General features: G+C 33.0%; 2 protein-coding genes across 8 annotated transcripts in view; one reads left to right on the forward strand and one right to left on the reverse strand.

Annotated features, from left to right (window-relative positions):
• USP14 (ubiquitin specific peptidase 14) overlaps positions 1 to 1,303 on the forward strand; it is a 34,095-nt gene extending 32,792 nt beyond the window's left edge. For all 3 annotated transcript variants that reach the window (XM_012541514.3, XM_031946557.1, XM_031946558.1), the window contains 2 exons: positions 246 to 353; positions 493 to 1,303. In XM_012541514.3, the coding sequence (XP_012396968.1) occupies positions 246 to 353; positions 493 to 644 (260 nt within the window). In that variant the 3' untranslated portion in view covers positions 645 to 1,303. The remainder of the gene's footprint in view (positions 1 to 245; positions 354 to 492) is intronic.
• Positions 1,304 to 3,312: 2,009 nt separating this feature from the next.
• Positions 3,313 to 25,561, reverse strand: part of THOC1 (THO complex 1) — a 51,951-nt gene continuing 29,702 nt past the window's right edge. For 2 of the 5 annotated variants that reach the window (XM_023496215.2, XM_031946555.1), the window contains 12 exons: positions 21,947 to 22,055; positions 20,635 to 20,766; positions 19,086 to 19,186; positions 16,703 to 16,769; positions 16,434 to 16,484; positions 16,267 to 16,337; positions 11,603 to 11,719; positions 10,980 to 11,045; positions 9,734 to 9,817; positions 5,197 to 5,344; positions 4,190 to 4,268; positions 3,313 to 3,719 (listed from right to left, as the gene is read on the reverse strand). In XM_023496215.2, the coding sequence (XP_023351983.1) occupies positions 3,424 to 3,719; positions 4,190 to 4,268; positions 5,197 to 5,344; positions 9,734 to 9,817; positions 10,980 to 11,045; positions 11,603 to 11,719; positions 16,267 to 16,337; positions 16,434 to 16,484; positions 16,703 to 16,769; positions 19,086 to 19,186; positions 20,635 to 20,766; positions 21,947 to 22,055 (1,321 nt within the window). In that variant the 3' untranslated portion in view covers positions 3,313 to 3,423. The remainder of the gene's footprint in view (positions 3,720 to 4,189; positions 4,269 to 5,196; positions 5,345 to 9,733; positions 9,818 to 10,979; positions 11,046 to 11,602; positions 11,720 to 16,266; positions 16,338 to 16,433; positions 16,485 to 16,702; positions 16,770 to 19,085; positions 19,187 to 20,634; positions 20,767 to 21,946; positions 22,056 to 25,561) is intronic. The other 3 variants (XM_003760013.4, XM_031946554.1, XM_031946553.1) reach the window with 3 other exon arrangements.

Here is a 25,561-nt window from a genome sequence, read left to right on the forward strand (position 1 = left end):
GCTCTGTGCTGTAATGCTTAGAATTATCCCATTTGATTCTCACAGGGACTGGGAGACAAGATGGTATTTATAGACAAGGAAACTTGAGTGACTTGCCAAGGCTCACATAGCTAATTTCTGCAACTGAATTTTAATTTACATCTTCCTGATTTTAGGCCCAATGCTATTTACGATGCCTCCTTGCTCCATATATATATTAATTTTTTCATCTATGTGAATGTACTTTTTTTTTTTTTTTTTTTTAGATATTGGCTCTAATAACTGTGGTTATTATGATTTACAAGCAGTGCTAACACATCAGGGAAGGTCTAGTTCGTCAGGCCATTATGTATCATGGGTGAAAAGGAAACAAGGTAATATATATATATATATATATATATATATGTATTTTTTTTTTTTTTGTTAGAGTCTATTATCTATTTTCAATGCCTTATTCATTGAAAGGAATTGCATAGTAATAATTTTACCTTTCCTCTCTCTCTTGTTATTTAGATGAATGGATTAAGTTTGATGATGATAAGGTCAGCATTGTTACACCAGAAGATATCTTGCGGTTATCTGGTGGTGGAGATTGGCACATAGCTTATGTTCTATTATATGGGCCTCGCAGAGTTGAAGTAATTGAAGAAGAAACTTCACAATAATCTTCATCTTAGCTATCTCTGACTAGGTGTGGAATAAATGTTGTTCGTTGATCATTTCTAAACCCCAGAGCTTTAGAAGAAATTTTAGGTGGTTCTACATGGTTTCCCCTCATGTGGAGCCAAGAGGGTGAAATCAGACTTGAAATTTGTTCCATGTATTAACAAAACTAAAAACAGGATACACAGAAAAGAGAGTTTATCTTTGGACTCTGCTGCCCCTGTATCAAAGTAGCAAACAGGAAGACTTTTTTTTTTTTAAAGGCTTATTTCTTGTGTAATTTTTTAAAAAATTCTAAATGGAAATGCCTTTCAACCACTACCTTGTCCTAGTTTTTAATTTCTCTTTCTGCCTTTTCCAGTCCAAGATTCAGCAATCAGATATTTATTGCACACCTATTATTCCATCATTTGTTGTTATTCTTGCATGGTTCAGACCACCATTCAATAGCTGCCCATCCTTTTGCCTTATCTAACAAAGTTTTGCCAGAAGGTGGAAGGGAGAATGTTGCCCTTGTTGTGTAACTCAGTGCTGCTGCCCATAGCCCATGGAAACATGGCTACAATCAAGTATTTGTCCAGCCTGACCTGCTGACTCAGTCTGTTCTGTTGCTGGCATTTCATGACTTCAAAATAAATTGTGATCAATAACAGTACCTCTATGATTATAGTTTTCTCTGTCTCTGTAATGTGGTTATATAGATTTTTATTTAAATTTTTTGAAAATTGTTTTTTCTCTAAAGAGAAAAAGGTGTTTTAGTGATTCATCACTTTTCAGAACATTTGACTATTGCCCCATCCACACTCTGATTGGAATCAGTTTAAAAAGAAAAAATAAATTAGGAGTATTTCCACAGAAACCGACTACAAGTAACTGAAGATGTGAGTTTTCTTGATTAAGCTAAAAAAGCCATAAATATGTATCTTAAATTTGTCCTGGCAATGATGTACCTTATACATTGATTTTATCTTCCATTTCAGTAAATTTGAATTAGCCCAGCCAGTCCTTCACTTAAAAATGTTTTTAACCAATGAAACTAATTCCATATATATATATGTGTGTGTGTGTGTATAAAATTTTATATTTCCATTTCTTTTAGTCTTGATTAGTCTCTTGATAAAAGATACGCTGTTCACATTTAAGCTACTTTCCCCTCAAAAGTATTTCCCCAAGACAGATTCACAAATATATTAGGACACTGCTCTAGCCCCAACTGGAAGTTAGTTATTCATCCTTAGTTGATTAAATGGGTAGTAAGGGATTTAGTTAGTTGCAGTTCTGAGGACTTTGTATTTGTCCAGGCCAACAACTTGCATTCTCAGCTGCAGCCAGGGAGCACTTTGTAATAGTAATCTGCAGAGAAAGCATAGCATCCTTTCTTCAATCAGTTATGAGTACAAGAATAAAATTCCTCATTTTGTCTCCCATTACTACAAAAAATCCTGGAACCAGCCTTATTCTACACAAGGATATTATTTTCCCAAAAATGAAAGGTCAGAAAATGCTTTACAGTGAAGGAAAGTTAAATTTATTTGCATGCCTTCAGAGATAGTGTTTTTACTTTTCAGATTTGTAGTCTTAGTGGTGAGATTTGATTGTGAGAACAACTTTGTGTGTGTGGTTGATAAAACAGGAATTCTGCTTTTCAAATAGAAATACTATCAGAACAGAAAGCATGTTAAAGTTAGGACAAGGATATTATAGATAGGTTTTACACTTTAGGAGACTACTTTTTACTTGATAAAGGTTATGTAAGGTATTAAGGTGATACTTGTTCAAATCAGAATTTACTAATACAACTTTACATGAAATTTGTTAACGTTAGCCATTAGCATTGTGTTTCATTTGACGTTCATCTTTGTTCAGGAGATCAGTATAGTTCAGCAGTGTACAAATAGGTACTTTTTCACTTTGTGTTTAACTTTTAAGTTCATATGATGACTACTACTGTGCTAGAGCTTGATGGAGGATTAAAAATCAACTTACCTCAGTACATATTAAATATAACCAAATTATGCTGCTTAAGTAAAAAGCAGGATTTAGGAAATCATCTTGTCTAGTGCCCTCTTTTTGCAGATGAAAAGAGAACTTGAGTGACTTGGCTATCAAGGTCACAGTAGCAGAGGAGGAATTGGAAGCATTACCAGAAAGGTCTTTATATGAAACAAGGCATTCAAATGTTACTTGTCTTCATGTGTACTGTTGTGTACTGTTTTGGAAACCATGTTGAAAGAGCCAGTTAATTTAAGAATTAAATTGATCCTTAAATCAATTTAAATGTTTACAGAATAACTCAAATAGCATTTTCCAGTGAAGATGATCACTATAACCTGTACTGCATAGGAGCCCAGATATGGTATAAATGTTGTCAAATAGTATTTATTATGGGAATCCTAGAATGGTACATATATTAAAATAAAATTTAACAAATTTAGATTCTTAAAAATTAAGAATCTCTTAACATTGCCTATTAGTTTGAGATTTTGTATTTTACCAATGAAAATGTAGTCTTTCTTACATGTTTGTTTATTCATTCAACTTAATATTATACACTGTATTCCCTGCAATAGGAGATCATATTCTCCTCTTGACCAATAGATATCTGAAATTGGTTTTCCTCATATTGGACATTGTTTTACTGTCATTAAAGCACTAACCAACATACACAAATGTTATAAAAAATGTTTATTGTTTACCAAAACAAGTGAATCTCTTATCAAATGCTGCTTGGTAACAAAATCTTATCACAGTTTTAATTAAAAAAATATAATAAGAAATAAGTTAACTACTTGTTTCAGTGTCATTAGTTAGACTTTCTGCAAGGTCGCTTAATCCAGATTTATTTAATGCATTTATGAGATTCTCAGGTGTTGCATGTATTCCCTCTTGATCCTGCCATGCAACTAGCAACTGCTTAGCTCTCATCTTCACATCCTCACTGTCAGACTCAATCTGTCTTATATCAGAGTCTTTCATTTCTAAGTATGGAGCCAGTATTTTCCATTGTTCTCCCAGCTTGTTGGCATACAGATCTATTTGGTCTCCTGTTACAGGTTTGTCAAGCCGAACATCAGGACCTAGAAAAGACAAACAGGGAAAGTTACACCATATTCTTTCTCTCTGCTCAAAATAATGGTGATGCTAATGTGACTGAAAAATAGCAGTAGACACACCACCATTCATTTTTAGCCTGCCAAGCACACAAAACTAAAGTTTTTAGATTTCTAATTACAGATATGACATTCTCTGAAAATTCAAGCTTTTAATCCAAATTGAGTTCTTATGAAAATTAAATTAAATTTTATCTTGATCCTGAATAAAAAACAGGCTTTCATTTCCTTGGAAATAATTTCTATTTTTTACTGTATAATTTTTTTAGCCATTATTTTTTATAAACATAAAACCTAACAATTTATTGCATCACAAGTTTTTCTATGAATAAAACTTCTCAAGCTTCAAAGTATTCATAATTTCACTAGAAGAATTGAGCATATATTGGAGTAAAACTGACTGACTAAAAAGCCACAAGTTAGTAAGCAACACTTACTCTCATTATTTTCCTTCAATAAAGCATCATTATCTTCCTCATCTTCATCTTCACCTGTTTTTATTTCTTCAGAAGGAGGCTAAAATTTAAAAAAGCAATCCTTTTAAACTTTCTTTTAAATGAAATGTACAGAAATTTGGAAGCAGTGAATACAGTTGTTAGAAGATTAGAATGCATGATCTTGACTCCCTAGTAATAATGTACCTCAGTAAAATAAGAGTAGTTACACTTGAATTTTTCTTCTTCCAAGAATGACCTTTGAACTGAGAAAAACTGAATAAAAATGGTTAGCAGGAGGTACACTTAAGTGGGTGGCATATCAAACTACCCACAATCAGTTCAAGTTATTAGATCTGGATGAAGTGTAACTCAAACAGTACTCAAAGAACTGGCAGATGTCTGAAAATCCCACCGAATTTTGTATTCTACCTTCATCAGACCATATATGGAGCATTGTTAGTTCTCAATCCTAAATGGTATGTGAATATCTTGAAAATAACTTGAGAAAGGATTAAAAAAGATATTTACTGAACTTCTATCCTACTAAGAGTGAAGCATTAACTGGAATGGGGATGAATAAACAAAAAAATACAAAAGCTGTCCTGAAGTATTTGAAGGGCAGTTGTGGAAGAATTGTACTTAGTACCGAGGACAGAACTTCCAACCAGAGGGTAGAAAATGGAAATGGAGAACAATTAAGAGCAAAACAACTAGACTACTTTGAAAAGTGGCTAAATGATTTTTACTAGACTTTAAGGTCACGCTATAACATTTTCAAGAAATATAAATGGCATATAGCTTAGTCGGCAGCTAGAATCTTAAAAAGTAATTTTGGGGGCTTTGCAATTAAATGGTGCAACTGTTTTGCTCCCGGAGACAGAAATAAATGTAGAGGATAAACATTCACATCTTATGATGCTGGAGTAACCCACATGGATGAAGTTACAGATCCTTCAAGCAAATAAAGTAAAAAGTACTACAGATACAAATTTAACAAAAATACTTACTGGCAACTCCTTGGCTAGTTTTATAACCATATTTTCTAGATATTCTGGCAAACTTTTAAACTGCTGGTTGGTTGGTTGGAAGAAGTGTGGACTACGACGTGCTAACAGCCTCAGAGCTCTCCATCCATAATTGGAGTTATTCACAGCCCTATAAAATACAAAACGAATGCTATTTTTATCATTTGTAGTTAAAATGCTAAAGCACATCAACACTCCTATCTTCATTAATGATTCTAATGGCTGAGTTAAAGCACTGCTATCTAATCTAGAAACACACGTCTATAGTCTGTTATATTTATCCCAATTTGTAAGGACAAAAGAAATCCAAAGACATTAGAATCTACAGTTGGAGATGGACTATATTTTCTAGAACACATTCAACTACATTATTTTCATTTTACTTAGTCATAGTTTTAATCGAATACTTAGGTGCTTTTACAACCACCTCAGTTCCTAGCTGGAGTCTCCCTAAAGCTCTCCTAAAGCTGTCTTGAATTGGATGTTCACTAAATGTCTCTCTTCTATTCCTACCTTTCTTATTACTAAAGAAGGCAACACCATCCTCTCTGTTCCTCAGGCTCATAATCTAATCATTCTCTCACCCCTTCCACCCCCCCTTCAATCTGTAGCCAAGGCCTGATGACTTTGCCTTTGCAACATTTCTCAAATATGATACCTCCTGTGCTTTAACACTTCTATTCATCTAGTGCAGGCCCTCATCAAGTCTTCAGTATTGCAACAGCTTGCTGGTGGGTCTGCCTGCACTCCAATCCATCCTCTGAATAGGTCTGACTATATGTCAACCATTTCCCCACTCAATAAACTTCAGTAACTTTCTATTGTTTCCATAACCCTATACAAATTGTTTGGCATTCAAAGCCTTTCTTAACCTAGCCCCCCCCCCCCTTTTTTTTTTTTACTTTCTTACTTCCCGACATACTTTTAGACCCATAACACTGGCCTCCTTGCTATTCCAGGAATAATATATTCCATCTCTTGCTCAGGCCATTCCCTCTGTCTCCCAGACCTAAAATGCTCTTCCTCCTCCACTCAGACTAGTAACTTCCTTGGCTTCCATTAAGTCCCAAATAAATTTGTCTTTTACTGAAAGTCCCCCCCAAACGCTGTTAATTCCAGTGCTAGCTTCCCTACGCTGATTATGTAAAGCCCATCATTTATGTATTTATTTCTATGTTGTCTCCTCCATTAGACTGTAAGCACTTTGAAGGCAGGAACTGTCTTTTTTTTTTTTTAATCTTTCAGTGATTAGCACAGTGCCTAGCATGCAAGTATGCATAATGTATATAATGTATGTAAGCCACAGCTATACTGCATTTGTATTTTTATACAGGGTAGTATTTTTATTACAAATGTAGTAATTTTAACTACCTGCAGAAGTGAACCATGTCAACTTTGAGAAATTCATATCTGAAACTGAATTTTGAATCCTACTAATTTAAGCAGTACTACTTAACTGTTAGTATGTACAAAGCTGATCGTCGTAACATAATATTTTATATTGTTGCCTTTCCTCATTACCAACTTCATTTTTACAGTTAAACCAGGGCAAAATCAACCAAAAATCATAAGTAGTAAAGCATAAATTTTATTCTACTCTCAAAATCCATCAAAATATGCCTATTCCTTAATAAAAACATGTATTTCAGTGTTATATACAACAGTGCTCCTGAAATTTGGTAAGATGTAGCAGCAGAAAAAGAAGTAGTCATCCAGAGTCCATAAAAAAACAAAAAGTCTAACATTTATGTGGCAACTCAATTAGTTATGTTCTAAATGTTTTAAATTATAGGGTTGCAGAAGCACATAAGTATTCAATTAAAATCGGGATTAAGTGAAATAAAAATAATTTACTTGAATGTTTTCTAGAAAATATAGTGTATCTCTAACTGTAGATTCTAAAAGCTATAGATTTCTCTTGTCCTTATAAATTGGGATGAATATAATAGAGCATTCTAAAATGCCATCAGCTATAAGTTTCTGTTTACTTATACTCAATGAGCATCTTACTGGAAATAAATTGTTTTAATTGCTCATTTGATCAATTCTACATTTATCTTATTAACATTTAGTGCTTAATAATATTAACACGTAAAGGAGAGATGAGTGTTTCAGGAGCAACCAATGAGTACAAAAGCCTCAAGATGGATAGTGTAGTGGATAGAGTGCTGGGCCTTAAGTCAGGAGACCCGAGTCCAAATGCGACCTCAGATACTAGCTGCATGACCCTGGTAAGTCTTTTAACCTCCCTTTGTCTTAGTTTTTCTCATCTGAAAAATGGGAATAGTAACATTTGCAAATGGAGAATAAATGAAACACATTTGTAAAGCTTGTTATTAATAACAAAACAAGGACAGTTTGGCTGGATTATGGAGTGAGAGGGAAAGAAGTAATTTTATTATAATAGGAATGGAAAAATGGGTTGGGCCAGGTGGTGTAAGGCTTTAAAAATTAGAGAAAGCTTATGTTTGATGTGAGATGCAATAGGGAGCTTTTGGAGTTTATTGCATTAGGAAAGTGACATGGTCAGATATATATTTCTTTGACAGTTATCTAAAAAATGGATTGAAGAGATGATAGATGACACAGAATAATAAGTTGCAGAATAGTTACAGATGTATACTGACAGAGATAACAATTTCCTCACTGAGATTTCCCTATACCAACAAAATCACAGGTTGGAATAAGAAAAAAATTGTTAGAAACACTTCTAAATCAAATCTGAATTGATCTAACTTTTTATCCATTGTTCTGAGTTTTACAACTCTTCCCACCCCTACCCCCCTCCTTCTTCTAACATCACTCCAACCACAAAAGGATAATCCTGCTTCATCTGACAGCTCTTCAAATACTTGAAGAGCCGTATTATTCTCCATCCTATTCCTTCCCCTTCTCATCAAGTACAGGTTAGAGGGCCGAATTTGGTCCACCACCTGGTTTTAGATGGTCTGTGAGGTGAGAATTTTCACATTTTTAAGTAGTTACATTGATGCTAACTTTAAAAATGTAAAAACCATTCTCAGCATGTAGGCTATAAAACAATCAAGTTCTTGGGCCATTATTTGCCCTAGTTCCTACAAATGGTCATGAATGGTCTTGAAGTCCTTTATTGTCCTCTGCATGCTTTCCAGCTTCTCAAATTATGAATTATGGTGTCCTGAACTGAATAGGATATTCCAGATGTGGTCTGATGAGGACAACTGTCAATCCTCTGTCCTAGATGTTCTTCCTCTCTTAATGTAGCTTAACACTAGTTCTTCTGACTGCCTTATTACAACACTGACCCATGCTGACCTTGCAATTCACAAACATTTCTCCAATCTTTTTTTTCCACAGACTTCTTGTTCTATAGTCATTGTGCACACATTTTATACTTTTGAAGTTGAATTCTGAATCAAAGTCTGTAATTTTCCTTTTACCTGCCCTGGTTTTTACACTCAGCTCTGGATAACACATTAAAGGATGGATACTGACAAACTAAAGAGCATCTAATTGTGAAGGGGAATGGAAATCATAGCATAGAAAGTTCAATGGAAGGAAGATACTGGGGTTATTAAGCCTGGAGAAGAGAAGAAGAAAGGGTTAGGGGAAAGGGAAGAATATGATGACTATTTTCAAGCATCTAAAAGGTGGCTATGTGGAATGGGGAGTAAATTTGTTATGTTTATGTCCCAGAGGACAAAACTAGAAGCAAAAGATTGCAATAAAGCTGATTTAGGCCTAATTTTAGGAAAAACATTGATCACTACAGCAATCCAAAGTTTGCCTCATGGGGTGGTGTGTTCCCCTCACTTGAGCATCTTCACACAAAATCTTGTTATTTGTTGGGGACATTGCAGAAGAGTCTCAAGTATGGCTTGAGTTGGAGCTGTGTACCTTTTAACTCTGAGATTGGATGAAAGAGTGAATAATGCTGCTGCTGTTAAGTTTTAAGACTTGGTAATTGTAGGGATTTGGTTTTTATGAATTCAGAAATTTTAGGCAGCTGCTCTCGATATAGAATTGTTGGATATAGTTGGCAGCTTGAGAAGATACAGTCTGGAAAATGAGAAGGGGAATCTAAGAAAACAGCAGAATGATTACTGGGTAGAAGTGATAGCACTTGGGAGGTTTCATACTAAAATTTGAGAGAGCAAAATTAGCAGATGTAGATATATTTGGGAGTGGCCAAAAGTCTTAAATATTAGAAGCTGAATGATCAAGATTTGGAGGAACATAATTCATAACTCATAAACTGGTGCCCAATTTACCCGAGTATAAGCTACTCTCACTTAGGCATTTTCAAAATTTCTAATTGTACCTAGAAAAAAAGATTATTTTGTAGTATTTTGTCAGAACTAGTTCTACCCTGCCTATAACAACTGCAAACAACTCATCTTATTAAGAACATGAAACAAGGCTGACACCCAAGATAACATTATTCTAATGATTTACATGAAAGTTTTTTTCTTTTTGAGATCTAAGCCTTTTCTAAAGATGGAAGGAAATTTAAAAGTATATTATGAGAAACATTACTTACTTATATTCATTTTCAACCATATTCTCTGGATCTGCCTGCTCAATGGCTTCTTCAAAAAATTCTTCCAAAGTTGGCATGTATTCCCTGTTCATTGGAAAAGAATTCAAGATTTCATATTTGTAATTGTTTTCTTCCTACAGCTGCCTTATTCTTTTTCAAAGGGCATCTTATCTTAATGGGAGACTATAGAAAGGAAGATTTTCATTTTATATTATCTCATAGTCAGGGGTCTGACATTTTAAAAGAATATTTTGATAATTAAATTTCAACACAATTGGTTTTCCCCACAATTTTACATATTTTATTTTAGGCATCTAAAAGTATTATAAGAAGAGGTTCACAACCTTCACCATTCTGCCAAAGGGGTCTGTGGAACAGAAAATGTGAAGAACCTCTACTTAAATGTCTCCAAACAAGCATTCCACTGATTTAACAAATATATACATACATACAGATATATGTTTATATATATATTTTTTCATGGCAGGGGAAGGGAGGGAAGAATGGAGCCCAGGAGGAGGATAAAAAAACGAAGGAGGAATCTGGTAATTTTTTTTCCCAAATCCAGATTTTAAATGGTACAATGAACAATTCAACTCTTATATGAGTTGTAAAGTTTCTCAATTCATATCTTGTCATTAATCAAAAGAAAGTTTTTCAGATTTTGTGGCATCATAAAATATTTTCCAACCTTTTAATTTTTTTTTGTTTACCATTTAGATTTAATGTTAACTATACTAAATGTCAAGGGTTTAACTTTTAACTCTTATTTCAAAGTTATATTATGGTTAAAGAACATCATTTGGGCATTTAATTATAAGTAAAATTTAAAAATGCCAAACTATCAAAGAAAATTTTGAATACAGAATATATCAGGTAACTAAGTAAAATTAGATCTCAGGACAATAAATTATCTTAAGAGATAATCAGAAATTGAAGTCTCCAACAGTAAATGAAGCACTATTCTCTATTAATCAGTTACAATTCGATAATATACAAGTCCCTAACTTGTGGCTTAAAAGATTTCATGAAATCTTAGTATCACTATTTTAACTACTTCACCAGACAAAAATGGAAGAATGTGATATAAATGGTTCTGGAAACCTAGCTGCTCCTATTTTTTTTTATTTTTGTTTTTATTCCTAACATTTAAAAATTTTGTTTTTTCATCTGATACTACTAGGAGAAAAGTCATGACTATTATTCTTAGTTAAGCTCACACAGAAACAGAACAATCTTCACTTGCCTGGACTCCGATTTACAAGCTTCCATATTATCAGGACAGAGATTCCAAAGCCTTGTTAATTCTTCACTGAAAAGCAAAAGATAAAAATACCCTTAATTATCCCAGTCAAAAACAAAATAATGTCAATGAAACATTCATTTCTGTAAGCTTTAGTCATTAAAATACTCATTAAAAAATAAAGAAAATGTATAGTAAGTGATGGTTCATGCTAAAAAAATAATTACAACGATGGCTTTTGATATATTTTTACACTAATCAGCAAAATCATTTTTCCATATGCCACCCTTTTGGGAGAACAGCAAAGAGAAATATATTTCTTTGTTGGGAACCAGCAAAAGCACAGGTATTATGATTAGTTGGCATATTTGGAGGTAAGATAGTTCAATGTGGCCCAAAATTCATCAAGATGACAGGGTATAAAGAAGTCACAAGCTTTCTAAAGCAAACTCTATAATAAGGCTTCATTACTTGCAGGAGATAGCATAATAAGGAATGCAGGTTTGGGGCCATTTTATAGAAACAAACAAATGACATTTGGCAGCAACAAACTTTAAAAATTCTATGACAGTACTTTAAAATACAGTTACCAATTCTGGCCCAGATATGAAGACAAGCTGACCTACTTTCCCATCAGAATTTTTTTGTTGGGTCCTTTCCCCAGGAAATCCTCCGGTGCTGTTCTTTTCCTTACGACTCTTGTAGGCTTGGAGTCTGAAGGTCTATGGCAAATAGAATGCACACTATTTTTGGAATTATATGTGGTTAGGAAAGGTGAAGGATTTTTAGATCTGATAAGGAAACAATTTTAAAACACTTTTCTTAAGATAAAATGTTTGACATTAAATAAGAAGTACCAAAATTTTCAAGAAATTATATTAAGTAATTCAATAACTAATATGACAGTTCTGTTTTGGGGGTATCTCAAATGGGGAGTAACTAAATGAGCAAGAAGAAATGAACTAACATATTAAAGTGAATAGATAAGGATGCACACATATACCATTATTCCCATCTCCCAGCTTCATATCCTTGGTGATATCATATTTTTCTTATTCTCCCTTACCCCACATATCCAACCTGCTGTCAGATCTCAACATTTCTATTTCCACAACATTTCTGACATTTGATCCTTTTTCTTTACTCATACAGGTACTATTTTAGTCCAGGCTCTTATCATCTCTTGCATAAACTTTGGTCTCCCTGCCTCATCTCTTCCTGCTTCCATCATCACACAGCTGAAAATATTATTTTCTTAAATGCAACTGTATCCCTACCACTCCCCTATTCAATAAATCTCAATGGCTCATTATTGCCTCTAAGATCATATAAAAATTCTTATCTGGCCTTTTAAGTCCACCACAACCTGACCTCGCTTTCTCTTCCTCATTACAGATTATTTCCCTTTTTACACTCTAAAGTTTAATCATACTACGCTTTTTTCCATGCACTCCCTCTCCCATCTCTGTGGCTTTGCAATGCCCATTCTCTATAGCTGTAATGCATTCCTCCCCACCTTTGTCTCATAGAATTCCTCCCTTCAGGACAGAGCTCAAGTACCATTTTTTTTTTTTAAATGAAGCTTATCATGATCCCCTGACTTCTAGTGCCTTCCTTCCATAACTACCTTACAGTCATTCTATTTATTCTGTCCCTGTCCTTTCCTCATAGGAACCTTGGACTGTATTCTTGGAATCAGCTTGGGCTCTTAAAGGTGAGCATTTCCTATTTATATAGGATAGATTTAGGCTTCTACCTCATTTCCCATCTACCAACTCCAAACCTCACCACTGTACTAATAGCCCTTTATGAATATAGAAAAGCATAGAAAGACTTGCATGAATTAATCCAAATTGAAGTAAACAGAACCAGAAAAATAAAAACCACCATCACAAAACAGTTGAAGATGAATGCTGACAAAGTGAAAAGAACAATCCTGGCTTCAAATAAGAAATTGGAAGCTATCTAGGCAATGTAAAAACGAAGATATTGATTAAAAACCTATTAAATTTAAAAGGATGAAACTCCTTGAAGAGTTTCTTGTTTGCTTGTATTTATATCTCTATCTCATAACACAGTAAACACAATAAATGCTTATATGTGTGCTCTCGTGCTTTTTCTCTCCACTCCACTCCCCAAGCTTTTCTTTGTCTTCTATCTCATTTCCTCCAAAAGAATGTAAGCTCCTTGAAAAGGGATGATTCTTTGTATTTGTATTCCCCAGGACCAAAGTTCAATAATTCATGTAATAAATCTTTGTTGACTGAAACAGAAAATTCTGCCACATGTGGCCAGTTATATATATGTGTAAAAGTTTTGCATCCACTGCTTTAATGGGAAACGTAGACGATCCTGATTTCTCCCTATGCTAGCTGAATATAAACCTTTGGTGGTTTTACATGGTTTACAGGCTTTGAGTATTATAAGTCCTAGCAACAGACAATGCTTGTTTTCTGACAACCAACCTATTTAAGTACAGAGATTTACAAGAAGTAAACTGATCATTAGGTGATAAATTCTCTTATTGTGGAAACACATGAAACAGAAAAATACAACATGGGGCTCAAGTTCTGTGCAACCTCTTTTAAGCTTCTGCAGCAATTGTGGCAGGATGGATGAAAGGGAGAAAGAGAATACTACGTATTGTAATTTTAAAATTGTTTATAAATATGACTTAACTGAAAGTACACCAAATAGAAGATCCTTGTCTGGTGACTAACAAATGAACATTCTATTAAAAGAAATGACTCATAATACCATTTAACTGTCTTGCTACAGTTGACGTAAGAAAAAAATAAGAATGCAGTTAAGACTGCCTCATATTTTTTTTTTTTTTTTTTTTTTTGCAAAATCCAAAGCCAACAAGAAGCAAAATTTCATGCTATATTTCCATATTTGTAAAAAAGACCATGCTGGAGATAAATGTAGTTTTATGCACCAACATCTGTGGGAAAGGATAAGTTAGAGAAATTCTAGAAAGAACTTGATTAGGACCCTCTCTAAATGAAAATCAACCTATCCTTGAATACTCAGTTATTATAAATAGTCTATGGGAAGACAGAAAATATGGTTTAAGATTAAGACCCGAAAAAGGCTAACTGTGTAAAATATGTAGAGGCACAACTATGTATCATGACGACAACTAAAGATGTTAATTAAACATATTATACAGATGCTTTTCACATTTATTCAGTTATAGATATGAAAAAGGAAATTAACTGTATTTTATCAGACTGGTTGGTTATCATCAGACTGGCTATTGATAGCCACATTCTAATCCACAAAGTATGTACAGTTAGACTCCCGCTATGTTAAAACAAAGCTCAGATCATAATCAAATTAGAAGTGAGATTAAAAGAGAGAAAATATATACAAATAAGAACAGCAACTCTGTAACTATAGTTAGACTAAAAAGGTTAACTGACATGCTTATGCATTTATGCATGTCACCAAAGCTGATAATCATCAGAGAAATGCATCGATTTACTAATGGTTAAAAGTAAATAAAAGAACAGACAACATAAATTACCACTGTTTCCTATGAAATTTAAACTTAACCAGGGGGCAAAAGAGCTGCCTCAATCACCAAAAGCTTGACATTACTTATAAAGTGGCAACATGCATGAAAACATACAGCAGCTGAGGCAATGCTGTTTAATAATATAAAATAATTTGTAAATATTTGACAAGGAAGAAGATGCAAGATGATGAGTATAAAACAGTAAGAAATAGTGGAGGGAAAGACAATTTTATAAAAAGCTTGCCAAGACTGAAATAAGCTAAATCATATGGAGAGCAAGATGAAACTGGAAACATATAAAAATGGAAAAGATCTGTCAAGACTGTTAAAACAAATTATCTTCTTCATCTATATATAACAACCATCCAATCTGGACAGGACAATTTTTAAATACCAATATTCTTAAGCCGATCTATATGGCTAAGAAACATGGAACATAGTGGTCAAAAGAATTAGAATTGCAGATTACTTTGCAATTGAGAACGCATAAAAAATTATTTACTAAGATGCATAAAAGATCAAGAGATGTATGACTAAAAGTGGAAATAGTCATAATATAAGAAATAACAGATGGATACCCCATGTGTTCTGCTATTATCAACATGTCAAGATATCTAGAGAAAAAGGTCCCTAGCATTTTGGGTGAATGCTCTGCAGAATAGATGAAGAGAGTTGAATTTTATACAAGAATTGCACAGAATGAGTAGATAATAGATGGGTTAATCTGTCTTGCTGATGGGAATACTTATACAGATAAGAGCACAGACATATTATAGGAATACTTAAATATAGTTATTTAAAAAAATTAAGCATAATGGAAAAATCATTTTAAACTATCTGAAAATACCTTTGAAATTTCTTAGTGTGGTTTTTACTTTTTTGTTTTATTTTTCCAGCTCATCTCTTTTTATTTAATGTGTACATTCATTTCTAATATATTTCCGATATGAGTCGTGGTGGGAAAGAAAAATTAGAACAAAAGGGAAAAATAAGAGGAAGAAAAAAAAAAGATGAAAAATAGTATGCTTTGATCCATATTTAGTTTCCATAATTCTCTCTGGACGCAGATGACATTTTCCTTCTAAAGTTTACTGGAATTGCCTTGGATCACTGAATTGCTGAGAAGAACTAAATCTATCATAGTTGATCATCACAAAGTTTTGCTGTTGCTGTGTACAGCATTCTCCTAGTGCTCACTTCACTCAGCATCAGTTCATGTAAGTATTTCTAGGATACGGAAATCAGCCTGTTCATCATTTCTTATAGAATATTACTCTATTACATTCATATACCATAACTTATTCAGAAATTCCCCAATTGATGGGCACCTACTTTGTAGTTTGCAATTCTTTGCCATGAAAAAAGAGCTACTACAAATATTTCTGCACATGTGAATCCCTTCCCCTCTTTTATGATCTCTTTGGGATACTGACTCAGTAGTAGACTGTTGGATCAAAGGATATGCACAGTTTCATAGCCCTTTGGGCAAACTTCTAAATTGCTCTCCAGAATGGCTGGATCAGTTCACAATTCCGACAAAACATTATTGTCCCAATTTTCCCACATCCCTTCCAATATTTATCATTATCTTTTCCTGTCATCTCAGCCAATCTTAGAGATGTGAAGTAGTACCTCAGAGTTGTCTTCATTTGCATTTCTCTAATCAATAGCAATTTGGAGCATTTTTTCACGACTATAGCTGGTTTTAATTTCTTCATCTGAAAAATTTCTGTTAATATCCTTTGACAATTTATCAACTGGGGAGTTTACCTTTCTTTCACAAAACTTGGGCAGCCTTCATTTTTCCATGAGTTCCAATTTTCTTCTGTGTTTAATATATGCTGGAAAAAAATACACAAAGATGTTTGACATCTGAACAATGGAAATACTTAAAATTCTGTATAGTACCAAAAGTAACAATAAGTTAAGATACATACCTCTACCATTTTTGAAAATCTCTCTCCATCAGGGGGGTTTTCAGATAGTAGCTGTGATCAGAAAGCACATACTAAACTTTCAACAACTTTCTGCATCATATGAATGGTTTACAGGCAGAGACCCCATAAAAGTGTTTGTGGTTCCCGTACCTGAGCTAATGTTATCCTTATTTTCCTATATGAAGCTGAAACTGTTAAATCTAGTTCATAAACAGAGAAAACGCCAAATTTCCAAGTTTTTGATCACTGATGTCTTGTACTGAACTTACTTGATAGACTGATTTTGTAGTATCTTCAATCCACAGGGATTGCTCATCAGTTAGAACATAGTTTGAACTGGAAAAGAGAGCAAATAAGACGACCAAAGTGTCAAATTCACAGCTCACAGCACTCCCTAGTGAGGCCTAAACAAGATTAAAATGTAACTGAGAAATATTTAATTACAATAAATAAAAATACAGTAAAATAGGTGATATTAATACAGGGTTTTCAAAGTCAATATGCACTCTGTGGGGATCCCTTATGTTCAATTTAGTGACTTCTGTTGCTACTTGAGTTTGCTACCACTAGCTAAGACAGAATTTCCTTTCAGGAATAAATATCACAATAAACCTCTAAGCATAAATTATTATTGTGGGGAATGTGACAAATGATGTCTGGAGGTTTTCCTAAATTTACTGCATCCTGAGAGATGACATGGTATATGGTAGATAACCATTCTTGGCGGTGTTCTTCAAGTTTTGCCTCTGATGCATACAAGTAACATGTGATAAGCAAAGTATTATTGTTGTTCAGTCATTTCAGTTATATTTGATTCTTATGATCTCACTTTTGGTTTTCTTGGAAGAAATTCTGGAGCAGTTTGCCATGTCCCTCCCCAGCTTATTTTACAGTTGAGGAAAACGAGGTAAACAGGTTTAAGTGACTTGGCTAGGGTCACATCACTATTGTCTGAGATCTATTTTGAATTTAAGTCTTCCTGATTTCAGACCCTGTGCTCTATTCATTGCACCACTTAGTTGCCCCATGATAAGCAAATTACTTATTATTATTACTTCTTAGTACCACCAGGCAAAATTTTAAAACTTTTAAGTTACAAATGAGTTGCTTCTATGATTGTTTTTAGTATTGGAGAAAAAATTTCCACACTAGAACTTTCTTACAATGATGACATCAAACATAAGCCCAACCATTGCATTCTTAAAATAGAAAATAAAATCTAAATAGTTACTATATATTTGTGAATACTATATTTTATTTACTTTTCTGCATTTAGTTCATAGCCATTTACTGTTAAAATACCCAAAGAACAATAGCATAGATTCACAATTCATTTTTGTGGCTTTTGCTACTATTGTTATTTAGAAGAAATCTGTTTTTCCTCTTTCCTGTAGCAATGAAAAGAAAATATATAAAAATCCTACTTGCCTCTGATAAAAGCCCAAGCTTGTTTACCATCCATGACAATTTCAAGTACAATCTTATTATGTTTCAGTGGTTACTAATTCCTAATGGTACCTTGATTAGTCAGGGGACTTACTCACTTGAAGCCAACCTCAGACATTTAGGCTCTTTATCAATGCTCACAATACTACTTACTACTGGGCTCTTACTTGCTGTACAAGTAGCTGTGAATAACAATTTTCTCTCATTTCAATTATAGACATGACAAGAAAGAATTTGTTTAACTGCAGTTAGAAATACTTAATTAGGAAACACTTCTTGATTAAGTTTTGTGAGAGACTGAAATGTAAATAAAGGAAGCTAGAAAGCTACCCTTTCTGAAGGTAATCACAGCACATTTTTCTGGCTATTTGGATTGCCAAATTCATGATTACTGAATTAGAACACGACTTGACTTGGGCTGAAGTTGGTATGGAAGAAGTCTGAATGACAAGAGATAAGTTGAGATTTAAAAAAAAAAAAGGTGACATTACTATTCAGATCTAAGTAGAATAGAGGAAGGTACAGGGATACAAGGCTGCTGCTTGAGGCTAGATCTAGAATAAACATATCAATAAAAAATGTACTCTCCCAGAAAGTTTGGAGATTCTTTGGGCAGGAATGGTTTGAATGGGTTACATTAAAAGACAAGTGTAAAAGGACATTCTACAGATTCTTAATAGAAACATATATTTGGCCTTTAGTTCCTGAATCTGCCCATTTAGTGAAATGATCTTTTTCTGAACTGTAAGAGCTTCATATTTAGAACTAATGGATTCTCCAAACTAAAAGTGGTCACCTTTTCTACTTTGCCCTTTTTGGAAAAAAGGAAAAGTAGCTCAGATCAATCACCTATATAACTAGCTCTAGAGAAGTGTTCCCAAACCATCCAAGACAGGAGAAATAATCCAAACAGAACATTAACATAATGCAATATAATCCAATCCTTACAAATGCATTTCCTTACAGCAGCAATAGTGCTTTGGATAAATAAATCCCTATTTTCTAGTTTTTCTGATACACACCCTCAATTTCTTAGATACTAAGACAAAGCAAATATCCCTTGAGGTCCTTTGATATAGTGAAAAGAAGAAAACACCAGATAACTTAAGACCAGTTTTATTTATAGCTAGACTCATTTTGTTATCCTAGCTATATTTCTCAGGCTTCTACTAATAAGTACTTTAATAATAATAATAAGCTTATTACCTTTTGAATTTTACTTGCCCCTTGAGGTATTGAAATAAAATGAGATACTGCAGAAGGATGTGACGGCGAAAGTTACTATCACTCAGTTGTAGATCCATAAGCTATATGCACATAAAAGACAAAGGAAAACAAGAATAATATTTATTTTATTTAGCAAAGTGAAAGTCAAACTTGGCCTAAATTTATAGTTTTCTACTATAGAAAAATAAGATGCAATACAGGAATAAAAAATCCATTATGAACATATTACTGGCCTATTTCTTAAAATGTATATTTATCAATGACTAGTAATTTTTTATCCAGTATACTGAAAATTAGGCATATACTGAGCACAGACCTTACATTTTAGATAAAAATCAATAAGTATGAACTTCATCTTCCATCAAAAAAGGAAAACCTTTGTTTTTTTTTTTTTTTTTTTTTAATCTTATACCGGGTAAAAGACTTAAGGGTATCACTTAAATGTCTACAAATAATTTTTCTAAAAAATCTTTTCCATTTCTGGATAGCTTTAATTTTTAAATAGTATTTTTTTCTTCTGACATCAAACCTATAATTTTCCTCCTTGTAGACTCCTCCCATTGCTTTTAAGTTTTATCTAATAGAGTCACAGAAAACAAAGCTAAACCTTTCTATACTTTACAAACATTTGAAGATAGCTCTCATTCTTCCTATCCCTACATCTTCTGTGGCATAAATATTCCCGATCAATCTTTATAAGTTATGAACTCAAAGCTCTTCACCTTTTTTGACTGCATTCTTTTGGAAGACCTAAAACATCTTTTATAGGCAGTTTAAGATTACTATTATACTAGATATACTATTATATGACCTTCAGCAAGACTTATACATGGATCTTAATCTCTTCATTAGCAACAGAATTGTAACAGGTCTGTAATGTCCCTTCTAGCTCTGAAATTCTATCAATTATAAATTCTTATGTTTCTGGCTTTCTATTAAAACAAGAATACTTAAAATCTTTTTTTTTATCTTATAAATGAAAATAGCAAAGCTTCATTACATAGATTTTGTGATAACTTTTAGAATAGAACTTGAGCTGAAACTTAGCTATACATTATTTGTGAATAAAGGGTTTGCAAATAAAAAATATGTAAATAAGATTAAAAGGAAAGTAAAATTAAATGAACTAAAATTATTTTCAAGCACTTGAAGAACACCACTTATGTTTAAAAGCAACTTCTAAAAAGAAAATATTCTTATTTGCTTATTTATTTAGTATAGAGTCCTAAAGACTTTCTTACCTTAGTTTAATGAGGCTCAAAAGAAATTAACACTAAAATGTTTTCTAATCTAATTTAAAAAATGAGAACTCAAACCAAGCTTCCCTTGATATGTTCATCCTACAAATTCAAATGAGAACTATTTATATAAAATAGAAATTGCAGTTTCCTTCAGACTGTACTCTCTAAACATGGTCAATTAACACATTTAACCAATTTAAGCAGCAAACATTATCATCCAAATTAAATATAGCATGAAATAGTACATTTTAAAAGTTGGATATTTATGAAAATGAATGCTTTGTTACCTTTTCACTTGTTAAAAATTTTGCAAAATATACATGTTCTCCTCCAGTTTTCAATTCTTCTAACTTCTTTCTTGAGGCCTGAGTATCATCCAGTTTATAACTTTTAAAAACAGCTAAAACCTCCTCAGAATACTGTAAAAAGAAAACATTAATTTTATCTTCCCAAGTCACCAAATAATGCTTACTTATCCATTTGAAAATGGGCATTTATAGCAATTGACTATTTACATATTATGCCACAAGTATGGAACAATATGAATGAAATACCAATCAAATAAAATTTCTCGCTATTTTAAAAGGCTAATTAATTATTCCTCTTTTAGTCTTTTTAAAAATATATATAATTAGGATATAGGACAAATTGTAAAAAGCTTTCACATTTTACATACAATCTCTGATGATATTAATTATTTGAACAACTGCAGAAGTAGAAGAGAATCCTTCATTTGGAGTTAGGAAGATCCGAGTTCAAATGCTGCTTCAAACACTGAATAGATGTGGGATGCTGGGCAGATCCCTTAGCCTCTCAGGAGTTTATACTCCTCATTTTACATCATTTGTCCAACTCATCATCTAGTATGTGATAAACTATTTTATTCTAACATTTTTTGTGAAATAAAATATAAAAACGGAAAAATAAATAGCAACATCAAATCACTTTTAAGCATGGTAAAGATGTTGTTGAATTATTCCCATCAGTTTAATTCATCATTAAAGAATCTGAATTGGCTAAGTGTGATTTAAGAAAAAAAGGCACTACATTTAAAGTAATTCATAAGATAGATCATGCCATTTTTTCAATGCAATGAATCATCCCAGCCTTTGCCTAAACAAAGATAATTCTGATTTTAAACAGAGAAACAAAAGGAAACAAAGAAAATGTATTTTGAAAGAATAGCTATGATTATTTCTTTAGCTAGAAAAGACAGTGTATGTAGAGTAAAACATTTTTTAAACACTACCATGAAGATGCTGTTACATTTGAATAGTGCTTTCTAATATTTTTTTAAACTTTCATATTCACTGTCTTGTATGAATCACCTAACAAGCTTGTGATCTAGACAGAGTACATATTATTATATTTATTTTTCCCAAAGAAGAAACAGAGGAGTAAGATGATTCAAGATCATAAAACTAGTAAATGGTCTAGTCTAGCACTCTTTCCATTATATTCACATTTTTGCTGTAATAGAAGCTATAAATCCAAAAGAAATTAAAATTATTCCTTAATATATGTCATGTGAACATTACCTCAAATAGTAACAATTAAACATCTGAAAACTACAAAATTGAAATTAATGAAACAATTTACCTTGAGAAAAGTTTTCCATGAAATCTTCTCATAGCACTGCACAGGATTTCTGAAGTAATCCTGAAGTGACCAGAATTTTCTATACAAGTTGTAATCAATTGGAATGGAACTAATGAAAACAAACAATACATTCATTATATCATTTTATTTCTTTAGAAAGTAAGTAACTAAGCACAAAAAATGAAAGAATCAAGAATCAATTTCAAAGACTGAAAATATTATGGAAGTCATTTAGTCCAACTAATTCCTGAATAAGTTACTCTCTAGAAATACCTCAAGGGAATGGGAGGTCTTCACAGCTTCTCAGAGGATCTGGTTCCATTTTTGGATAATTTTACATTTTAGTAAGATTTACATTTAGTAAGATTTAGTAAGAAGTCAAACCTTAATATGCTTTTGTGTTTCATATTGAATTTATATGCCCCATTTTACAGCTGAAGAAACTGAGGCTCAGAAAGATTAAATGACTTACCTGGGGTGGCAGCTACTAAAGTGTCAGAACTATGGCTTGACAGAGTTTTCTAACTAGTGATGTTTCCACTATATCACTCTGTCCAGATTCTATGATTCTGATCATAGAATATAAGTTCGGGAAATGCAGTAGCTATCTATTTGCAAACTATAGCTCAATGCGAATCTCTTTGACAACATCACTAATAGACATCTGCTTTTTACGAGAAGCCCTAAACTACCTCTTAAGATCATTTCCCTTTTAAAATTCAAAGACAGAATGATGACAAAATTAAGATTTCACTTTAAGATTTTAAAAAAAGTTATAGTAATACCTATTCTTCTCTACATGTTTGAATTTACATATAATTCCTTTAAATCTGTGGTATGATATTAAGTTTTTAAATCAAACATACCAGAATTCATCATTCATCCAAGTGTTGTCCCTTTCAAAGTGATTATCTTGGAAGACCATGCACTTATTCAAATGCTGCTTACACTGCTCAAAACATTTTCCAATTTCCTCTCCTGATGCTTACAGAGCAAAAAAAAAATTTTTAATAGTTTCAATGATAGCAAAATTTTTCTTCTGAAAGTGAATTGTTTTTGGAAACAGCTAATGGTGATTTGGGAACAAGTCTGGTGAATACAGTTGTTCAAATCAAGTTGGGTCATGTCATTTCCAGTGTAAAATGAGAAGTGATTATAAAGGAATGAGAATGAATTTCTTGTTTGGTTCTGAAGGCAACCCCAAAAGAGGAGCTCCAAAAATGTTCTAAGCAGTGGCAGTGTCATTGGAGTAAGTATACAGCCTCCCCAAGGTGACTACTCTAAAGATTAACATTCATTTGGATGTATACATTTTGGTATTTCATTAAAAAACCTCCAAATCCTTAAGTAAAAAAAAAAAAAAACAAAACACACACACACATACAAAATCACACAATTTCATAGCCAAATTCCATATTACCAGAAATCAAAATTTCAATAATCTCAACTATCCAGAATACAGTTGTAAATAATGGAACATAATTTATATGCTAGAAGAATGCAATTATCATGAAGTCTCTGCACTTTACTCTTTAGGAAAGTTATAAAGACCATGTTAGACTGGGCCCTAGAGCCCAGCTGTTTAGAATGAAATGCAAATTAAGATAAACAATTTAAGAAATTTGGTTGAAGAAGAGTTCTCATTCAAGAGGTAGGACAGAAAAAATAGGTTAATCCTAAGAGGAGAAAAAAACTATAAAAACCCAATAGAACTACTTTTTAAAAAAGCACAACAGTTTGGAGTCATTTACTGAGCTCCATGAACCCTGAAACCTTGTATTAATTACCATGTTGGCATTATAAGAAAAAATATGGTACAGAGTTATAGTCATGATGCACCTGGGTTTAACACTTTCTATTGATCATGCCAAAAATCAATTCATTTGTTGAGGTTTGAAGTTTTCTCATCTGTAAAACTGGATTATAATGCCTATAGAATCTATTGCACTGGGCTATTTATAAGTATCAGATAATGTTTTGCAAACCTTGAGAACACTATATAAATATCAGTTATGATGATGATGATGATGATGACCTGTCTTGGAATTTTTAAAAGTTCAATTATAACATGGGACAATGAAAATAGAAATTAGAGGACCTGGGTTCAACTTCTGGTCTTGAAGCTTACTATCTGTGTGCCTTGGACAAGTCATTTAATTTCCATGAGCCTAGTTTTGTTTTATCCGTAAAATAAGGGGTTTGGACTAAATGGTCTCTGAGAGTTCTTCCATTTTAACCCTCTTTAAGTAAGGTATAATACATTTTAAAATATTTCATCAAAAATTCTTATTAAATAAGTTTTTGACAGAAATAGTAATTTTATTTTAAATTCCATTTATATGCAATACTACACCCTAAGGCATGCAAAACTAGTCTTGGCTGTGGTAAAAGACTATGTAAGAGAGAAAGCACAAGAGCTTTCGATGGAGGAAGAATTATGAAGATATAAAGTTTTCTGAAATTGTGAAGGAGGCTACATTTGGGGGAAGGGAAATTTGTGAGATTCAGAAGTCATCTTTAAGGAGGAGGAAAGAAAAGCTAAAATTGAAAAAAAAAATTAGTTTAGAGCTGGAAGGGGACATATTTAGTTCAATCTCTTCATTTCACAGATGAAGAAACAGAATCCCAGAGATTAATTGACTTGTTCAAGTTCATACTGGGACTATGTGAAAGAGACAGGATCTAAGTTTAAGTCACAGTATAACAGCTATATCTAGAAGAGAATTCAGGTTATAGAGAATAATTCCATTATTTTATGGGTGAGGAAACTGAGGCACAGAGAGGCTGAATAATTTGCATAAAGAGGCAAGACTTAAACCTGTGTCCTCTTATTTCAGACTCTGCTCATTCCCTGGAGTTCTGTGTTGCCTCCCTGACTTCAGATTCCAGAACTGGGGATCCATTCCCCTAGGACCCTGCTGCCTATATCAAAGACTCACAGGAAGGACTCAAATAGGAATATAATTGTTGCTCAGGGTAAAACTTTACAAAGTAAAAGACAAGAAAACCATGCACAATACTAGTTCCCCTGAAAAAGGTCTGAGTGATTTAGTGGACTGAACTCAGCATGAGTTAAGGGTGTGCTATCAAAGTCCAAATCTGACTTAAGTTTGAAATGAAATGAAATGAAAATGCCCTACATCTTTTTTTTGGACCCTTTATAACCTTGGGTTTTAGGAGTTCTTTTGAAAATGCAAAAAAATCCCATAAGGGGACACACATTAAGTAATTTTCAATTAGTGCTCAAATTATCAGAATGAGGGCAGAGAGTGATGAAAGGTAGAGTTTGAGAGACCAAAGTGGCAAATTTTGGAAGTACTTTAGAAGAGTACCAAAGACAAATTCCAGTTACTTTACAGTAATGTTCCAGTGGCTGGGCCATGACACTCAAAATCTTGTCACAAGTACCACAGTTGGCCACTCCATTATTCAGTACTAATATTAGTACAGAATTTAATCCCCCTTTTAAACAACATTCCTATGGAAACATATGTTCATAGAAACAGGGATTCTAAGAGACTATATCTTTCCAATCTATAGCCCCAGAAGTGGGATTTTGGACTCTATCCCCTGTAATTATTTGTGATAGCAGCAGAACCCTAGTAGGATAGAAAT

Source organism: Sarcophilus harrisii, chromosome 1 (assembly GCF_902635505.1).
Source record: "Sarcophilus harrisii chromosome 1, mSarHar1.11, whole genome shotgun sequence".
Lineage (NCBI taxonomy): Eukaryota > Metazoa > Chordata > Mammalia > Dasyuromorphia > Dasyuridae > Sarcophilus > Sarcophilus harrisii.